The sequence below is a fragment of the Myotis yumanensis genome, unplaced genomic scaffold (genome assembly GCF_028538775.1).
Source record: "Myotis yumanensis isolate MYYU_CA2020_CCGP unplaced genomic scaffold, mMyoYum1.0.hap1 SCAF_8, whole genome shotgun sequence".
NCBI classification, from domain to species: domain Eukaryota; kingdom Metazoa; phylum Chordata; class Mammalia; order Chiroptera; family Vespertilionidae; genus Myotis; species Myotis yumanensis.
In genome coordinates this window covers 78,577,632-78,597,766 of record NW_027223759.1, presented here as the reverse complement: position 1 = coordinate 78,597,766, position 20,135 = coordinate 78,577,632, and the positions used below count along the sequence as shown (strand labels likewise).

Genomic DNA, 20,135 nt, shown 5'->3' with positions numbered 1-20,135 from the left:
ATAAATGACGCCAGGAAAACTGGAGAGCCATGTGCAAAAGAATGAAGTCGGACCCCTTCCTCAAACAACACTAAAACTAATTCAAAGCTTTCTTAGATATAAAACCAAAATATATGAGAAAAGAAAAAAATAGGTAAATTGGAGTTCTTCAAAGTTAAAAACTTACATGAAATGCCTAAATCACTTTAAGGTAAGTTGATATAATTATAGTATTGAGTCTTTCCCTCCAAGAATATAGATATATCTCCCCACTAATCTCGGTTTATCTGTATAACGTTTAATAATTTCTGTATTAATACAGTCCTAAAAAGGAATTCATGCTTTTTAAAAAACGATTTCAAGCACTATCTTTTTAAAGTATACTTTGTAAGATTTAATGACTGATATGTAGGCATTTTGTTGACTTTTGTATATTCATTTTATATCCAACAATCCTCTAAAAATTTATCTAAAGAGTCCCTTTGATTTTTCATTTAGACAATCATTATTTTTAAATAATACAAACTGTGCTTTTATTCCAACGCTGTTATCATTTTCTTGTTTGGTCGCACTTGTTAGGACCAGACACACAGCAATGCACAGAAGCAGTGACATGAGGAGTCCTGCTCTGGTTACAGATTTCAAAGGAATGCTTCTGACATGTCACCATTAAGTGCAATGTTCACTGAAGATTATCAATAGACATGCTTTGTCAATAAGGAAATTCCCTTTTATTCTTCTTGGCTGACTACAATTTTTAAAATTATCATAAACTGATATTGACTTTCATCAAATGTTATTCTATATCTATTAAGATGGTGTTTTCTCTATTGATCTATTCCTGGTGTCCATTATATTAATGCATTGTCTAATTTTAAGCAATCAGTGCATTCCTGAAATAAATACCATTTGAAAGAAGCCTCATAAAAGCGAGCTGGCACCTAGCACTTAGATCTTTGTGCATTACAAGGAACCAGTGCTCCTTGGAAAAATGGCTGTTTCTAAGACTATAACAGGAAATACACAAATGAGCCTGAAGCATCATGTATGCCAGAAAATAAGAAAGTACTGAGATAAAAAACAGAAAAGAAAGGGAAGAAAAGGAAGGGAGGAAAAGGAAGGGAGGAGGAAGGGAGGGAAGAGGGAGGGAGGGAGGAAGGAGGGAAGGAAGGAAGGAAGGAAGGAAGGAAGGAAGGAAGGAAGGAAGGAAGGAAGGAAAGAAGGAAAGAAGGAAGGAAGGAAGGAAGGGAGGGAAAAACACAATGGTAGGAGTATGTCAGAGGGATAAATTTGCCAACAAAAAGAACTCCTAATGGCCAAAACTGGAATAATTTGAGCAACACAATAAAGTAGTTTATATTGGTTTAAATTCCAAAGTATAAAGTAAATAGCTATGCATGCATCATGATATAAATAACTGAACAAATAAATAGGGAAGAATACACAAATGTTCCATGCAGAAGAATTCAAAATAATTTCTGCAGACACTTCACCCTCAAGGAGGTGGAGCACAATGCTCTCCATCTCAAGTATGGGCTGTGCATAGTAACTTCGTCCAAAGAGGTCAGTAAGGAAGGAAAGAGAGGAGAGGAACGTCACAGTGGAAACCTGACAGACATTGCTTCAGCCAGGTGACCACGGCTCACCTAAACAGTGACAAGTCTGATTGATAATATGCAACCTTGATGTGATATAATTAAAAAGGCATTTTAACTTGTGGTCTACTTTCCAAAAAATATATCCCAATCTAATCATGAGAAAAACATCAGACAAACCTCAATGAGACAAATCCCCCCAAATACCTAACCAGTTCTCAAAATGTTCAAGTTCCTCAAAAACAAGGGGAGTCTGAGCATCTGTCACAACCAAAAAGAGCTTAAGGAGGTATGACAGGTGAGTGTAACGTGTCCTGGATATGATCGTGAAATGGAAAAAAGGACATCAGGTGAAACTATAATGTATCATTATTGGTTTACTAGTTGTGACAAATGTACGATACAAATGCAAAATGTTAATAATTGGGGAATCTTGGTATCTTGGTATGCAGCATATGGGAAATCTCTGTACTATCTTTGCAATTCAGTACTATCTCTGTACTAACTTTTCTAAAATGTTGTTTATTTTAAAACAGTGAGTTGGGGATAGTTTTCTCATTGTCTTTTTCAGCACCAGTTTGTATAACTAGTATCTCCACACTAAAGGTATGCTTGAACTGCACTGCAAAATCATCAGAGCCTGCCAGCTTTTTAGGATGCATATTTTTTTTAAAATAGCATATAAAATTTTAAACATCTATAAAAGTAGAAAGAAAAGCACAACACACCCTCAACTTATACAGTTATAAAATATGGCCTTTTTTTTTTTTTTTCATCTAAACTCACCTACTTCCCTTTTCTAAAATTATTTTGAAGCAAACCCAGACATTACAGCATTTCGCTGGTAAAATATTTCTGTATGCACACCTAAACAATATGGACTAAAAAAACAATCATAATACTAAGAATATAAATGAACTGAATATTAATGATAATTCTTAATATCATCAAATACCCAGTGCTCACACGTCTAATTGTCTTATGATTGTTATGTGTATGTGAATAAATTAATATTGTTAAAATGTTTTCTAGTTTCTTTCTTCATTTTCAGCTTCATTGGCTTCTGTTTTGTTCCATTATTTCTTTCTCTTCTTTCTTTAGGTTTATTTTATTATTCCTTATTAATGCTTGAGTTGGAGATTAATCAATTTACATCTTTTCTTTTTCTATCTACTCCATGCATTTAAAGTGATACATTACACCATAAATATTAATTTGATATCTCATAAGTTTGTGTATATATAGTCTTTTCAGAGTCATTCAGCTGAAATACTTTTAATTTCCCTTGTGTTTGTTTAAAATGAATTACTTAAAGTATTTTACTGAATTTTCAAAGTGATCCATTTTTTGGCTGTTACTGATTTCTGATATCACTGAATATAGGCAGGGATCATGAAAAGTATGACTTTGATGCATTTGTCTAATAAGTATTCTATGTTATAAATTTCATGGAGCAAAGACTCCATTTATTATTCTCTGCTGGATATGTTCTATAGATAAATGAGCAAAGCAAAATGCAGGGACTATTCCAAAATTTAGTAAATATTCCAAAACCTGTCCTAAAGTTTGGTACCTACCATTCTAAACTCTTAGAAAGTCATGTCCACTTGGCTTTCTAACTTATTACGTTGGCTTTTGTAAGAAAGAAAAAAACACTCCTGGCTCTTTTTCCAAATATATATTGTGGGTATATTTTAGCCATTGTAGACACTGAGAATGATGCTTCTCTCTTTGAATGAGACTTTAATCTGAGCTGCCTTGAGCCTTGACTGTTTCTAACACTAGTAAATTAACAAAAAGAGACAAGTGCAAACTTTCCATGCTGATAAAAATCACAGTTTTTTTTTTTCCAAAATCAGTTCCATTTTTATACACTAATAGTAACAAACTAGCAGAAAGAAATATTAAGAATACAATTGCATTTACAATTACATCAAAAAATAAAATAGCTATGAATAAATTTGACCACAGGGGTGAAAGAACTGTACACTGAAAAGCATAAGACCTGGTGAAAGAAATTGAAGAAGACACAAAGAAATGGAAAGGTGTTCCATGCTCATGGATTGAAAGAATGAACATTGTGAAAATGCCCATACTATACAAAGCAACCTACAAATTCAAGGCAATCCCTATCAACATTCCAATGGCATTTTCCACAGAAATAGAACAAACAATTCTAAAATTTGTATGGAATCACACACACACACAAGCCCGGAATAGCCAAAGTAATCTTGAGAAACAGAACAAAAATGGAGGCATCACACTTCCTGATTTCAAACTATTTTACAAAGCTACAAGTAATCAAAACAATTGTATTGGCATAGAACATAGATCAATGGAATGGAATAATGAGTTTGGAATTAAACCCACATATATGTGGCAGATTAATTTATGACAAAGGAGCTAGTAATATACAATGGGGAAAGGATAGTCTCTTCAATAAATGGTGTTGGTAAAACCGGACAGCCATAAGCAAAAAAAATGAAACTAGATGACTACTTACACCACACACAATATTTAATGCAAAATGAATAAAGACTTGAATGTAAAATCTGAAACCATAAAACCCCTGGAAGAAATCAGCAGCAGCTCTTTCACATCAGTCTTGGTGATGATTTTTTGGATCTGACACTAAAAGCAAGGGCAACAAAAGCAAAAATAAACAAGAGGGCCAACATCAAACTATAAAGCTTCTGTGCAGCAATGGAAACCATGAACAAAATGAAAAGGCAATCTACCAAATGCAAGGAAATAACTGCCAGTCACTTATATAATAAGGGGTCAGTATCCAAATATATAAGAATTCATACAACTCAAAAGCAAAAAAATAAACAACTCAATTTTAAAAATGGGCAGAGGATTTGAATAGACATTTTTTCCAAAGAAGGCATACAGATGGCCAACAAGTCCATGAAAAGGTGTTCACATCACGAATCATGAGGGAAATGCACATCAAAACCACAATGAGATAGCACCTCTCACCTAGCAGAGTGGCTGTCACCAAAACACAAGTAAGAAGTGCTGGCAAGGATATGGAGGAAATGCAACACTTGTGCACTGCTGAGAGGAATGTAAATTGGTGCAGTCACTATGGAAAATATTATGAAGGCCCCCATTCCCCCCAATTAATAATACTAGTAGACCTACCATATGATCCAGCAGTCCCACATCTGGGTATGTATACAAAGTTGATAAAATCACTGTGTTCAAAAGATGTCTGCACCCCCATGTTCACTGCAGCATTGTTTACAATTGTCAAGGCATGAAAACAATCTAAGTAAGCTGCCAATGAATGAATAAACAAACTAGCCATACATATTATACATAATATTATATATAATATGTGTGTGTGTATACACGAACAGCAGAATATTATTCAGCCATAAAAAAGTAGGAAATCCTTTTGTTTGCAATAACATGGATGGATCTTGAGAGTGCTATGCTAAGTGAAATTAATCAAACAGAAAAAGACAAATTCTGTATGATCTCACTTATATGTAGTATCTTAAAAAAATGAACTCAAAGATAGAGAGAACAGATTGATGGTGTCAAAGGTGGGAGAGGGTATAAAAGTGCAAATTTTCAGATATAAAATAAACAACTCCTGAGTGCATAATGTATAGCATGGTGACTGTACTTAGTAATAGTGTTTTGCATATTTGAAAGTAGTTGACAAGTTTCTTGTGATGAGAGCTAAAGAGTTTTTATCACAAGAAAAAAAAGTGTAACTGTGTGAGGTGATAGATGGTAACCAGACTTATTGGGGTGATTACCTCAAATCCTTATATTATGTTCCCCAAACAAATATGTCAACTATACCTCAATTTTTTCAAAAGCTTCATTCACCTTTCCCTATCCTAACCTCCGCCCTGGACGACTAGCAGTTAGGAAGTAAGCTGTAGCACACACTGGGCTAGTGTGAACACCCATTTTCTAATTCTACCAAAACGCAAGTCTGACCCTAAGAAAGCTAGGAGAATTGGCATGTTTAGGGACCATGCTTCATGCCCCTCTTGCTCCTGGGTTTTCAAACTCTGACTTTCTCTCTCTTGGCTGCCTTCTGTCTGTCAGAGGCCAGACCCCGCTGTCTAAACAGCTGTTCAGCAGTGGCAAGGAGAAGGGCATACTAGGCAAAGTCCTGACAGTTTGCCAAGGCAATGTCCCCTGGGTTTTGTGCAATGTTCCTGTTTCACCTGTCTCCTAAGTGAAAAGAAATTATTTCTTCTTCTTAAATAACAAGTATTTGACACTGTGACTTTTGCTTTTTACAAGTTACTCAAAGGAAAAATATGCTCACGTGCTGTTGAGGGCAGAGAACAAGCAGGTTAAAAGTAAGACTAGGTGGAAACCTCTCAGACACTATGCAGATGTTAGAGGAGATCCCGGCTGTTAAAGGGAGATCCCCTGGAAACCAGGAACAGATGCAGGCCCAGGAGTGAAGTTTCTTCCAAGTGGTTCTGTCCACGTTAGTAGCAGCTAACCCAGACAACTCCAGGACTAGTGCCAGGCTGACTGTCCGCACCGTGGCACTGAAGGAGCAAGACCTGGGGAGGGCTACTGATACTGCAAAGTCTGCCTCATTCTCCAACAAGGAAGGTCCAGACGTCCCGATCCTCCCACATCCTCAAACTCTTCTTTCTCTCAAATTCCTTATCCAACTGTCAATATCTGTCTTTGATCATTACTCCTTGGATGTGCATTGTGCCAAATAAAAAAAAGGGGGCGTGCCTATGAATGTAGTGGTAGGACAGTAGGGTAACAGGAGGCCAGTGTCTGAATTTGTGGATGCAGGGAAGAGGGCATCTTCTAACCGGGTAAGCAGGGACCCTGTGTCTCCTTAGTGCCTTTAGATGTGTAATGAAGAAATTGTATCTTCATTTTTCCCAAATAGAAATTAATCACTGGGATGATAAGAAACCATAGAATGTTGATATATTGCATAATTATAGCCCAAGCATTTTAATAAAATTGTGATTGGTAGGATATCAGTGCTCTGTAGATACAAATATCTCTTCAATCAAAAACAAAGATGAACTAACAGTGGGAGAAGTAATGTTCTTCTAAAATAAAAAAAATAAACATAAGAAAACAGCAATTCTATTTAAGCCATTGTTTATATAACGTGAAATACTCTCTCTGAGATATTTTATTGTATCATAAGTACATATAAAATACTTTTGCTCTTTAATAAATACAAATATATATTATTAACTCTTACTTCTATTCAATAAGTAAAATTGTCTTTACTAGTTTGCAGAAAAAAAATATGATCAGAAGAGCTCTGGATGGTATGTTTAGTGTTTGAGAATTGGCCTGAGTACCAAATGGTTGTGAATTTGATTCTCGGTCAAGGTCATATACCTGGTTTGCTGATTTGATCTCTAGCATGAAGGAGGAAGCCAGTTTCCCAGTTTCTTTCTCTCTCTCTCTCCCTCTCTCTCTCTCTCTCCATAAAAGTTAATGGAAGAGTATGGTCAGTCCAGTAATTGATCCATATTGACACAGGTATTTGGACTATGATAAAGGTTAAATGGTTCAATACATGATGCACAATGACTATTGGTTTGCAAAAACATTATATTTATCCTTACCTCACACCAATTTAACTCTACCCAGAATTTTCAAAGATTTACATGCAGAAAATAAAAACTATATATATATTCTAGAAGATAATGAGAATGAATATCTTTATAACTCTTGGGTGGAATGGACCTTTTCACACACAACAATATTTAAAATGACATTGGAGTCTAAAGGACAGAAGAGATCTTGTAGTAAACGGAGCCTGTGAGAGGAAGCACAAGCTGAAACACAATTTCCCAGAATTAAGAGAAATATAATCTTACAGCCTTTTGTGAAAAATAATGAAAGAAGTATGCAAACAATGTTTGTAGTTATTTCATGGAAGAAAGAGTTAAGAACAAAGGAAGCAAATATGAAACATCTAATATTGAAAGAAAGCCTTCCCAAAGACTTGAGTTAACAGAACAATAGGGCATGCAGAATCCATATAAACCAATAAAATACCATGTCCAAGGTCATACAACTAACAGCTGGTAGAGCTAGACTTTGAATCTGGACCTATCTCAACCTCAAGCTCATGTTATTCCTCCCACACACGTGTCAACTAGTCATCAGAAGGGAACCTCTCTGTAGGCAGTGTGGTTCCCTGGAGTGAATCCAGATCAGAAAAGGAACATTATTGGAAACCTGGTGAAATTTAAATAAAGCCTCGAGTTTAGTTAATACTAATATGGCAATGTTAATCTCTTAGCTTTTTGATAATTATATTATAGTTATGTTCAGATGTTAACACTAGAAAACTGGTTAAAGGGTATGCAGGTGTGCAACTTTACTGTAAGTCTGAAATCATTCCAAAATAAAAAGTATGTTAAAAAATAAAACAACTATCAAAAGAATGGTGCCTTGGGTACTATTCCTAAAACGTATAAGTAAAGAGATTTATTGCATTAAGTCAAATTGTAATAAAGGCATGCTTTGCATTAAAGGCTTTATTTATAACAGGTTCATTGATTATAACAGGTTTAATGATTTTAAAAATAACTACCTGCCTCAATTATATAGCTTTTTTGAAATATTTCTTAAATAACTTTTTGCATACCATTTATTTTGTGTGTGTGTGTGTGTGTGTGTGTGTGTCAAAACATAGAATGCTATACCTAGTGATATTTTAAAACAAGAGGTGATCTGGTTGTGAGGAACTCTTTTCCATTTCTGCTACAGGCATGACAAAAGTCCTGGGCTTGGAACAGCAAGAATTAAATTTGGAGGATTAATAGAACTGCCTGATTTAAGGAGCTGTCAGAAGAAAGAACCAGGACTTCAGAAATAAATGAATCCTAGGAGCAGAAAAGCTCAAGCATATAATTAAGTAGAAAACTCAGGGGGGTTTGACTAGGTAAGGAAAGAGGAAAAAATACTGAAAAACAAACAAAATAAAGGACATTAAAGAAAATCAGGGCTTATGGTGTCTCTGTGGAATGGAAGTGTGATAAATTATGAAAGGGGGAAATAACAGTAATATGAACAGTGGTAAATCCAATCATATCACTGCCTCACTGAAAGGCTTCCAAAGGCTCCAGGCACCCAGAGTAGGAACCGGGGAACCCCGGGGGACCTCAGTGACTTACCCTCTGCCCCATCACTTCTCTGACATCATCTTCTACTGTTTGCCCTCTCCCCCACTCCCCTCCAGCAGCCTTTGCACTTGCTCATCTCTCTGCCTGGAATGCTCATCCTGGAAGGGGGTGCATGGTGAACTCCTGCACCCACTTTGATTTTTGCTCAAATATTAGCTTTTCAGTGACTTACTACTGAAATTAACACAGCTAGGCCCTAAACTCCCCATGTCCCCTACCTTGATTTTATTTTCTCATGGCTGGTCCCACCATCCAACACTCTAATTACATGGGATATCTGTTTCCACAACTTCTAGAATGTAAACTCTCAGACTTTTGCCTGTTTTTTGTTTGTTTTGTTTTGTTTTTTGTTTTCACCACTGTTTCCCCAGTGCCTAGAATGTTACTGGACACACAGTGGGTGCTAAATCAATCAATGCATAAATGTGATTCTTTCATTACCGTCATTAAATACAGAGTAATAAAACACCGGAAACTTTTCCAATGTTATTTTATAGCAATCGAAGTCATTTTTTTGCCTGTGTTTTCTGGGTATTTTCTGCGCTGAACAATTACATCTATAATGTTTTAAAAGAGGGTTTTGTTTTGTAAAAGGCAAGAGAGTTATCTGTCTGTGATGATTTCATCTCAGGCCCATTCACTGTCAGAGTCAGAAAGATATACTCTTCAGAGGCCTGTACTTTTGATGAGCTTAACTATTATTTAGTTATTATCAGAAAGGGCTCACAATGATACAATCTTTCTATGAAAAAATGTCCAGTAGCATGATCCACGAAGCTGATGGGATCATGGATCATACAATTCCAACCTCCTAGTTTTAAAAATGAAGCAACTGAGACCTGAGACAGCCTTCCTCACTGTCAGTGGAGCACAGCGAAGGAGTAGGAATAGCCCCGAACAAGAGTGAAATACCGAGGAATGGCCTGGCCCTAAACGTTTTGTAGTGCAGGAAAACACCACATTGAAGATTTTCAGTTTACCATTAGACTAAACCTTCATTTTCTCCAACTTATTTCCAATTCATCGCTCAAAAATGCTTGTGAGCACTTGCTTCGTATTATTTGAACATTCAAGGTCCTCTTTGCATTAAGATCAGGAGCAGAGCAAACCACGTGATCCCGTGAGTATTTTAGCTGCTCCAGGCCAAGGCACCTTCCAGGGCCCACTCAACCTGCAGCCCCTTGCTGCAGCCCTTTGCTATCACTCTTTGGAGAAGAGTGAGGCCAGCATATTTTTTAAATCTTCCTCTTTCAGTGGCTTGATTATCAATTAACTCTCATGAAATCAAATGGAAGCAGCTTTCAGGATCTAAAAATGCATCACTTCCCCTTTTCAAAAAAAAGCTAATTCTTTTGCTGAGAAATTGTACATGTTCTATTGTATTGTCATAAGTGGGGGAAAATCTGGCATGAAATGTTCCCCCCTCAGAGGTAGCAGCAGCAGTTAACCCACATATGCACAGGGGTCGCCAGACAGCTATCTCTGATGTTAGAGTAGTATACAGGCAGATACTTTGGCAAAGACCATCCATAAAATGAAGTTGAAATGGACCAAAACAACCATACTGACTTTTAGTACAATTCAGACCACAGTTTTCTAAATGACACATGCTGAAAAGGACAGGGAGAGATGCCCTTAGAACAGTCAGAAGAAAATAATACACAATGCCATTAAGCGAACATCTAAGTGTTCCTTAGGGTGGTTTGTATTTGAGGTCTGAAGAACTGAGATGCTTGAGTCATGCTGAACTCTCCTTATCTGAAAACCTAAGATTGCTCATTTATGGACATCCTGCTCACAGCTGGAAGCCTGGGCATTCAGTAGATCAAGAAAATGAAGACTTATTACCATTTGAACATCCTCTTCAAAGCCCAAATAGTTATTTTTCATAATCAATCAATCTCTCTCTCTCTCTCTCTCTCTCTCTCTCTCTCTCTCTCTCTCTCTCTCTCTCCCCTCTCTGTAAATGGCAGAGCTGTCTAGGCTACATTATAAACACGTTATGTACAAATACAGCATTCAGTTAGCTGCAAGCAAATACTTTCCTTAAGTATCCTTCATGAGACAAAACGCCTTTCAAACCAGGCACCTTTGGAAGGGGGTGCAGGATCAGGGTGGAGACCTTTGGAAGGGGGTGCAGGGTCAGGGTGGAGACCTTTGGAAGCGGGTGCAGGATCAGGGTGGAGACCTTTGGAAGGGGGTGCAGGATCAGGGCGGAGACCTTTGGAAGGGGGTGCAGGATCAGGGCAGAGACCTTTGGAAGGGGGTGCAAGATCAGGGTGGAGGCCTTTGGAAGGGGGTGCAGGATCAGGGTGGAGACCTTTGGAAGGGGGTGCAGGATCAGGGCGGAGACCTTTGGAAGGGGGTGCAGGATCAGGGTGGAGGCCTTTGGAAGGGGGTGCAGGATCAGGGTGGAGACCTTTGGAAGGGGGTGCAGGATCAGGGCAGACCAGCCAGGACTTACCATGGCCCCCTCACTTCTCCTTTCGGCAACTTCTCGCTGCAGTCGGGCCACCGCCAGCTTCTCCCTGGAGAGACAGAAGGGCAGGATTACTTGACCATTCTTCTGGGGTGAGAGGTGCACTGGCATGGCTCAGAAACATTCTTTTGAGGTCTCAGAGGAACTCCTTCCTTGGTTTAGCTCACTTCCTCCACTAAACTTTCTATAAATATTTAAAGTGAATGGTCATTAGTGCATTGTTTTCATTGAGTGTCATGAAAGAGATTTTTTTTGCCTTGGATTTAAAAATAGCCAAAGAAATGTTGAATAAAACTTTAAGTTCATTAACTTACAACATTTATAAATAAATTTTCTGTGTCCTTTCTGTACCAACTTTGCTCATATATATTTTAATTATTTTTATATCTGTTGCTTTTATTGATACTGAATTTTAAAAAAGCAAACAAAATATAACTGCATCATTCTTGAAATAATAAGAGAAAATCATTTGCAGACTTGCTATGTATTAGGCACCATGTGAAAACTTTTACCTGATCTTATATGCGTCTGATAATAGTAAGTTTTATTATCCCCACTTTATAGATGTGGAAACAGGGGCTCAGAGAGGCAAAGTAACAAGCCAAGCCCCCAGCTGGTATGTACTATATTAGGATCAAAATTAGGTTTTCCTTACTTCAAAGGCTAAATAAAATTTTTACATATCATTTTTTCAGGAGCCAGGAAAAATTCTGCATATAGTTTTTCAAGATCTAGGAAATATGTAGAATGAAAAATCAGATTATTTATTTTAGTATTCTTTATTTTACAATGGGGTTCTTTTATTACCTTTTATAATTGTAATTCTGATTTCACTTCCAAAAAAGCTAATATTCCAAGGGATTTTAAGAATACTTTAAAAAAGATAGGTATCTGCATTTTGGACAGCTTTTCAATTATTCTTTAAAAAGTTGATATAAAAAAAAGTTGATAGATAAAAAAAGGGTGAGTGAGCTCTTCCAGTAATCCTCAGATCTTAATTTACATAAGGGGGTGCAGGATCAGGGCAGAGAGCTTTGGAAGGGGTGCAGGATCAGGGCAGAGAGCTTTCGAAGGGGGTGCAGGATCAGGGCAGAGAGCTTAGGAAGGGGTGCAGGATCGGGGCAGAGAGCTTAGGAAGGGGTGCAGGATCAGGGCAGAGAGCTTAGGAAGGGGTGCAGGATCAGACAGAGAGCTTTGGAAGGGGGTGCAGGATCAGGATAGAAACCTTGGGAAAGGGGTGCTGAAATGTTTCTACTTGTCACTTAAATGTTTCTACTTCTATGAAGATGTTAAACTACTAGTATTTGAATGATATTACATCTCTCAGCTTTCCCTCTACCCAGGATCAGCTACCTGCAATGAGGAAGCAACTCAATTCTCAGATAGTGAGATGATGTCTCCCCTCCTAACTGGGCCTTTGAAATGCCTGTGACTGCCAGAAAGGCATTTGCTGGGTTCTGGCCAACATGGCAGTGCGGGTAAACGTGGTCCTCAAGTCCTCCCACAACCACATCAAATTACAACTAAACTACAGAACAACCATCATTCAGAACCTTCTGAAATCTAGCTGAACAGAAGTCTTACAACTAAGTATATAAAGAAGCCACATCGAGATTGGAAAGAGGGGTACAGAGGTGGAACAGGCTGGTCCCACACCCATGTGTAAAATATACATCTGCAGAGGTCCCTCTTGAGGATCAAGGGGACCCAGCCCCACATCAACCCCCCAGCCCCAGAATTCCAGAGTCAGAAAGAGAAAGCCCAATAACTTGTGACTGTAAAAACCAGTGGGGATTGTGGCTAAGTAAGACAGAGGCTGCTGGAGTCCCAGGAAGTTCCTCTTAAAGGGCCCATTTCATGGACTTACTTGTATTCACTCACTCTGAAGCACTGAGGCAGCAGCTTGAAAGGCATTAGGGACATACAGGGAGGAACTAAATTATCTGGCATCAGGATGAGAGCTGGGTAGTGGCAGCTTTCTTCCAGACGTAAGTGCTGGCAGAGGCTATTGTTCCTTTGCGGAGCCCTCCCCCAACAGAGTGGGCGGGCACTATTTCTGAGTCTCCATCAACCAGGCTACCACTGTTGATAACCTGAGGCCCTGCGTCACCCACTTATAGGTCCACCCAAGCTATTTCCAGTGGTTTTTGCATACCAATGCCCTGTCTTGGCTCATGCTTCAGACTTTCCTAAAATTTCTTAAACAAGCAGCATTTGGCCTCAACATGCTTTGTACCTCTTGCTAAGTGACCCTAGGCCTGGCACTAGCAGAAGCCAGCTTTGGTTCTCAGCTTGGCCTTTCCTAGACCAGCACAAGTAGCAGCCATCTGCAGATCACTTTGTAGCTCAGGCCAGGTAATACCAGGTAGGACACAGGTAATGGCTGACCTTAGCCTGCATCTCCTGGGAGGCCCTGGAGCCACCTCCACAAGTGACACACTTAAGGGGCAAACAGAGAAGGAACCAGAGCCCCACTGAGGTAAGTTCTGTTTCTTGGAATGAACCTGGCACAGCTAATTCTCAACAGCAGTTTCAGCCAGTTTTTACAGCCAATTGTCTGGGGGTAAATCCCTCCCACTGATGAGCCAATGGCAATCAAAGCTTAACTATAACAGAAGGTGTATACAGATTACATGGGGTCACACCTAGAGTGCCCAGGTCTAGTGACGGGGAGTCTGTGCCACTGGACCCTACAGAAACCTACTACATAAGGACACTCTACCAAGCCCAGGAGACATAGCAGCTTTGCCTAATACACAGAAACAAAAACAGGGAGGCTGACAAAATGAGGAGACAAAGAAATGTATCCCAAATGAAAAAAACAGAACAAAACCCTAGAAAAATAACTAAACAAAATGGAACCAAAAATCTACTAGATACAGAGTTCAAAACACTAGTTCAAAATACTTACTAGTAGATGAAATTAATGAGAACTTCAACAAAGAGACAGGAAACATAAAAATGGAACTAGAAAACATATTAAAAAGGTCAGAAAAGAAGAATACATTAACTGAAATAAAGGCTACATTACAGGATATCAATAGTCAAGTAGATGAAGCAGAAGATCATATCAGAAAATTGGAATATAAGGAAGCAGAAAACACTAATCAGAACAGAAAAAAAAAGAATCCAAAATAATGAGGATAGTTTAAGAAGCGTTTGGGACAACTTTAAGCATACCAACATTTGCATCATGGGGTTGGCAGAAGGAGGAGAGAGGGAGCAAGAAAATGATAACATATGTGAAAAAATAATGACAGAAAACTTCCCCAACCTGGTGAAGGAAATAGACATACAAGTCCAGAAAGCAAAGAGAGTTCAAAACAAGAGGAACCAAAAGAGGCCCACACAAAGATACATCATAATTAAAATGTCAAAGTTTAAAGACAAAGAAAGGATCTTAAAAGCAGGAAGAGAAAAGCCATTAGTTACCTACAAGGGAGCACCTATAAGACTGTCAGCTGATTTCTCAACAGAAACTTTTCAGGCCAGAAGGGATTGGCATGAAATATTCAAAGTGGTGAAAAGCAAGTACCTGCAACCAAGATTACTTTACCCAGCAAATATATCATTTAGAATAAAAGGACTGATAAACACTTTCCACCAATCAGAAAGATTATATGCACCTATATTCATAGCAATGCAATTTACAATAGCTAAGATTTAGAAACAGACCAATTACCCACCAGTAGATAAGTGGATAAAAAAGCTGTGGTACATTTACATGGAATACTATAGCAGTAAAAAGGCTATCTTACCCTTTGAGACAACATGGATGAACCTGAAGAGTATTATACTAAGTGAAACAAGCCAGTAAGAGAAAGAAAAATACCACATGATGCCACTCATATGTGGAATCTAATGAACAAAATAAACTGATGAAAAAAATAGATCCAGAGACATAGAAGCATGAAACAGACTGTCCAATCTCACAGGGAAGGTGGAGGTTGGTGGGTGGATGGGAAAAGATCAACCAAAGAACTTGTATGCATATATGCATAACCCATGGACACAGACAATAATGTGGTGAAGGCATGGGGTAGAGGGAGGGGGCAGGCTAGAATGGTCAATGAGGAAACAAAGGGAACATCTGTAATCCTATCTAATAAAGAGGGAATATGCTAATTGGCCCTGAAGCCATCGTAAAGATGGCGGTACCAACAGCCAATAAGGAAGGACTATGCTAATTGGCTGACCGGCCCTCAAAGATGGTGACACCCACAGCCAATAAGGAGGGAATATGCTAATTGACTGCCAAGCCCTCAAAGACGGTGGTGCCCACAGCCACAAGATGGTGGTGCCCAGTACCCTCAGCCCCGCTGGGATGGCAGGCATGCAGCAAGGCCAGGGTTGCCCCCAGGCAGGCCCGGCCGCTCTGCACACCTGCCTCCAGAGTTCCCCCAATCCCCTCAGCCCCTCAGCTGCCCAGAGCTTGCCTAAGTTGCAGGCAAGCCTTAGATGGTGGCTTCCCAGCCGCCCAGGGCCACCCAAGAGTCAGGTAACCAGGGCTGGCCAAGGCTTGCGCTGCCAGCAGTGGCAGCAGCAGAGGTGTGATGGGGCATCGCCTTCCCCTGATCTCCAGGTCACCTCCTGCCCCTGAGGGCTCCCGGACTGTGAGAGAGGGCAGGTCGGGCTGAGGGACCCCCCATCCAGTGCATGAATTTTCATGTACCGGGCCTCTAGTACTTTCAATAACTAAAAAGAAAAAAAAAAAAGGCAGAAACTCTAACAGACATTTGTACACCAATGTTCACAGTTGTATTATTCACAATTGTCCAAAGTTGGAAACAACCCAAATGTCCATGATACATAAACAAAGTGTAATAGAAATAAAAATAAAAACAGAGTTTTCTAGACAAGAAGAAGCTACAGGAGTCCATTGGCACCAAACCAGTATTATATGAAATGGATCTTCTTTAAGATGAGAGGGAAGTGGGGGATGGGTGAAAAAGGTGAAAGGATTAAGAAGTATAAATTAGAAGTTAGAGAGTAGTCATGGGGTTGTAAAGTACAGCATAGGGATTATAGTTGATAATATTGTAATATGGATGGTGTTAGATGGGTACAGATTTATTGGGGTGATAAGTTAGTAAGTTATATAATGTAAGTAGAATAGCTTTTTAGTAGGAATAGTTCTGTTTGAATCACCATAGATTAGAAGAGGAAAACAAGACCCAGGAGACTGTTGAGGGAGACAGTTTTGGAAGCCCAGGGCAGGAGTTCCATGAGAGGGGGCAACACAGCAGACAGAAAGAAGCCATAGAAAGAAGATGGAGTCATCACTTCTTCCTTTGATAAGAAAAGCAGAGAGTTTACTTTTCTTATCAAGTCTTTGGATCTCTGATCCAAGTCTTGATGAACAGAGCAAGGAATTAAAAGAGAAAAATATGACTGACTTCTTGGTTTTTTTTGTTTTTGTTTTAATCCTCACCCAAGGATATTTTTTCCATTGATTTTTAGAGAGAGTGGAAGAGGGAGGGAAAGACAGAGAGGAATACTGATGTGAGAGAAACATATCAAATGGTTGCCCCCTGCACGTGCCTTGGCCAGGGCCCAGGCTGGGGAGGAGCCTGGAATTGAGGTACTTACATTGACTGGAATCTAACCCGGGACCCTTTGGTCTATAGGCTGACACTCTATCCACTGAGCCAAACAAGCTAGGGCTGACTTCTTGTTTAATATGAAAATTAAACACACAGTAAATACTCATAAGGGAAAACAAAAGGAAAGTAACATATCCTCTATACAATGACCCAGAAATTCTACTCTGATGTTTAAACCCAACAGAAATGGACATAGAAGACATGTGCTAGAATGTTCATAGAAGCACAGCTGTAGCAGTTTTAAACAGAAAATGCACATCCCTTCAACAATGGAACTTGGACATAGTCATACAATGGAATATCATAAGGTATGCAGAAGGAATAATTTATACTTAATCATGACATATGCAGTAACACAAACTACTGTTGAGTGAAAGAAGTAACTGGAGAACAGTATAGATTTTATGGTTCGTGCATATAAAGTTCAAAGTCAGGTAAAACTCCTACCCAGGTCAATATGGCAAGAGGAAGAAATAAAAGACACAAATATAAAAAAAGAAAGAGGTAAAGTCACCTCTATTCACAGATGACATAATTGTATATAAATCCTAAGGAATTTACAAAACAACTATACAACTAATAAGTGAATTTAGCAAAGTCACATAATACAAGCCAATATACAGAAATCAGTTGTGTTTTTATATACTAACATCAACTAATTTAAAAATTAAAAGTTTATTTATAATGTATCACAAACAAAATACTTAGGAAATAAATTTAACTTTTGTTACACAGCTACACTAAAAACTAGAAAACACTGATTAGAACAATTGAAGGAATATATACACATACACACACACAAACGTACACACACACACACACACACACACACACCATATTCATGGGTTAGAAGGTTTAATAATGTGTCAAATTTTGTATCAAATTAATCTATAAATTCTTTCTCACTGGGAAGTATACCTCCACCCCCACAAAAAAATAAAGAGGAAGCCATGAGTAGCAGGTAACAGCTCTGTAGGAATCCAGCTATCATGCTAGACAAACAGCTACATAGGGATCTAGAGAACAAAGAGTCTCCAGTGGCTGATTCCCAGAAAAAAAACAAAGCTGTTAAAAAAATAAATTAACCTATGTGTTTGTAAATATTGAGAGAACTTTTAGACTTTTAGTGGAAAGTCTTTTAAGAACCTGGGATTGGAATATGAAAATCTAAGCCAATGGCAATTAATGACCCTTGGAAAGAGTGAAGTTATTCCAGAAACACAATACTAGAATTTTATTAGAATCAGCTGTGAATACTACTTACTTAATTTTATTATTATAATTAATTAATTTAACTAATTAAGTTATAACAATGAAAACATTTGGAAGAAGGGGAAGTGTGAGAGATAGGTGGTATAGGAGCACTAAATCCTTATCTTCTATACTAGGAAGACAATTTAAAACGATGAAAAGTGATAAAATTTAGAAATAAAAATACAGATATATTTTGTAGATTTAAGGATGAAAAATACAGAAGCTAGAGCTAAAACATGGAAAGTGGTTTGCAGGGCAAAGATCTGGAGGTAGGGAAAGAGGGGTGGTGTACAACTTACAAATATTATGTACATTTATTACTTTGACCAAAAAAATTTCAGAAATGTGTATTTTTAAACTGACTGGATCACTTCCTTTTAGTTTTACTAAAATCATTATGAGAGAGAGAGAGAGAGAGAGAGATTGATTTTATTTTTACTAAAAACATAATACATAGATAGATATATAGAGAGACAGAGCTGGAGATAGAGATGGAGATGAGAAATGGGGGTGGGGATGGGGGTGAGGATGGGGATGAGGGTGGGAATAGGGATGGGGATGGGGATGGGGATGGCCATGAGAGAGGAAGAAAGAGCAACTTCATCAGATTATTTACAACCTGAAAACTCAGCACCAACTGATTCACCACCATGGTCCTGAACAAATAACCCACCAAAAAGCTTTGGTAGATGGAAGAAAAATAAGGACTAACAATAAGCATCGGGAGCCTTCACATAAGTATTTTAAAGTACATACTTTAAGCAATTAACATTGTACAGTGATATGTTAAATTTAAGATTTTTAGCTTTTGTATTTTTTTCATTAAATATTACATATAAAAATTTAGAAATCACAAGTGCACAGCTTGATAAATAATCATGACGTGAACATGCCCTAGTTGCCACCACCCAAATAAACCACTAGCACATTACCAGAGCCCTGGAGCTCCTATTATGCCCATGATGACACTAAGGTTAGTATAGCAAAACCTGACCTCATCTGCCCTGACTTCCTCTGTATAGCAAATACAGACCTGTTTAACTCTAGTCTAAACTATTTTCTCCTCAATTGTTTATTCAGTGATATGTTTGCCTCCAAATAAGCCAATAAATTCCTCCTCAACACAGGGTACCTTCTAGTTCTGGTGGCCACAAAAGCTTGTTTACATACATTTAAAATTATGAAAAGCACAGCCTCCACAGGCGATCAGGTAAATAGTAAGCCTCAACAATGTGAATTTCTGTGTAAGAATGTTGACTGGGGGGCTAATAGAATAGCAATAGTCAAATATTTGAGGCAGGACCCCTATGCACCCTGAAAAATTATTGAGGTCCCAAAGAGCTTAAGTTTATGTGGGTTGTATCTATTGACATTTACCACATGTAGGTGAAAAAAGATAGTTTTTAAAAAATGTATTAATTCCTTAAAAATAAAAATAACAAACTCATGTTCATACAAGTAAAACATTTTAATGAAAAAATAAGCCTATATTCCAAAACAAAAATAAATGTCATGAGAAGAATGGAACTGCTTTAAAATTTTGCACATAATCTTGAAGTCTGGCCTAAAAGAAGACAGTGGGATTCTCACGCCTGCTTCTGCATTCAACCTACTGTGATGGCACCCGTGGAGTCTGTAGGAAAATCCACTGAATTCCCACCTAAGAATGTGAGTGGGAAAGGCAAATAACACCTTTGTGATTACAAAAGTAATTCTGAAGTCAGGTTCCTTGAAAGGCTTTTGGGAGTACCCAAGATTCCAGGGCTACACTCCACACTCTGAGAACTCTGCACAGAAAATACAGAACTAGAAATGGAGGAATGTTTTGAAAATTTTCCTGGCATCATCATTCATCATTCCTGATGGCTGAATCTACAGAGAAAGATCACACACACACACACACACACACACACACACACACACATACACAGACACTGAGCGTCCAGATTATTATGACCACGTGATGTTTGTAGGCAAATTAGCTATAATTTCACGTTGAAGTTGCTAGAGGGCCAGACCATTATAAATAGGGAAGCAGGTTGTTTACCACGACAGTAGAAGTGAT

The 20,135-nt window shown here is 38.3% G+C and overlaps 1 protein-coding gene across 1 annotated transcript in view; it reads right to left on the bottom strand.

The window, feature by feature from the left end:
* Nucleotides 1–20,135, bottom strand: part of NCKAP5 (NCK associated protein 5) — an 873,870-nt gene that overhangs the window by 500,712 nt on the left and 353,023 nt on the right. Inside the window, 1 exon segment of the mRNA XM_070423100.1 lies at nucleotides 11,199–11,262. Coding sequence (XP_070279201.1) covers nucleotides 11,199–11,262 — 64 coding nt within the window.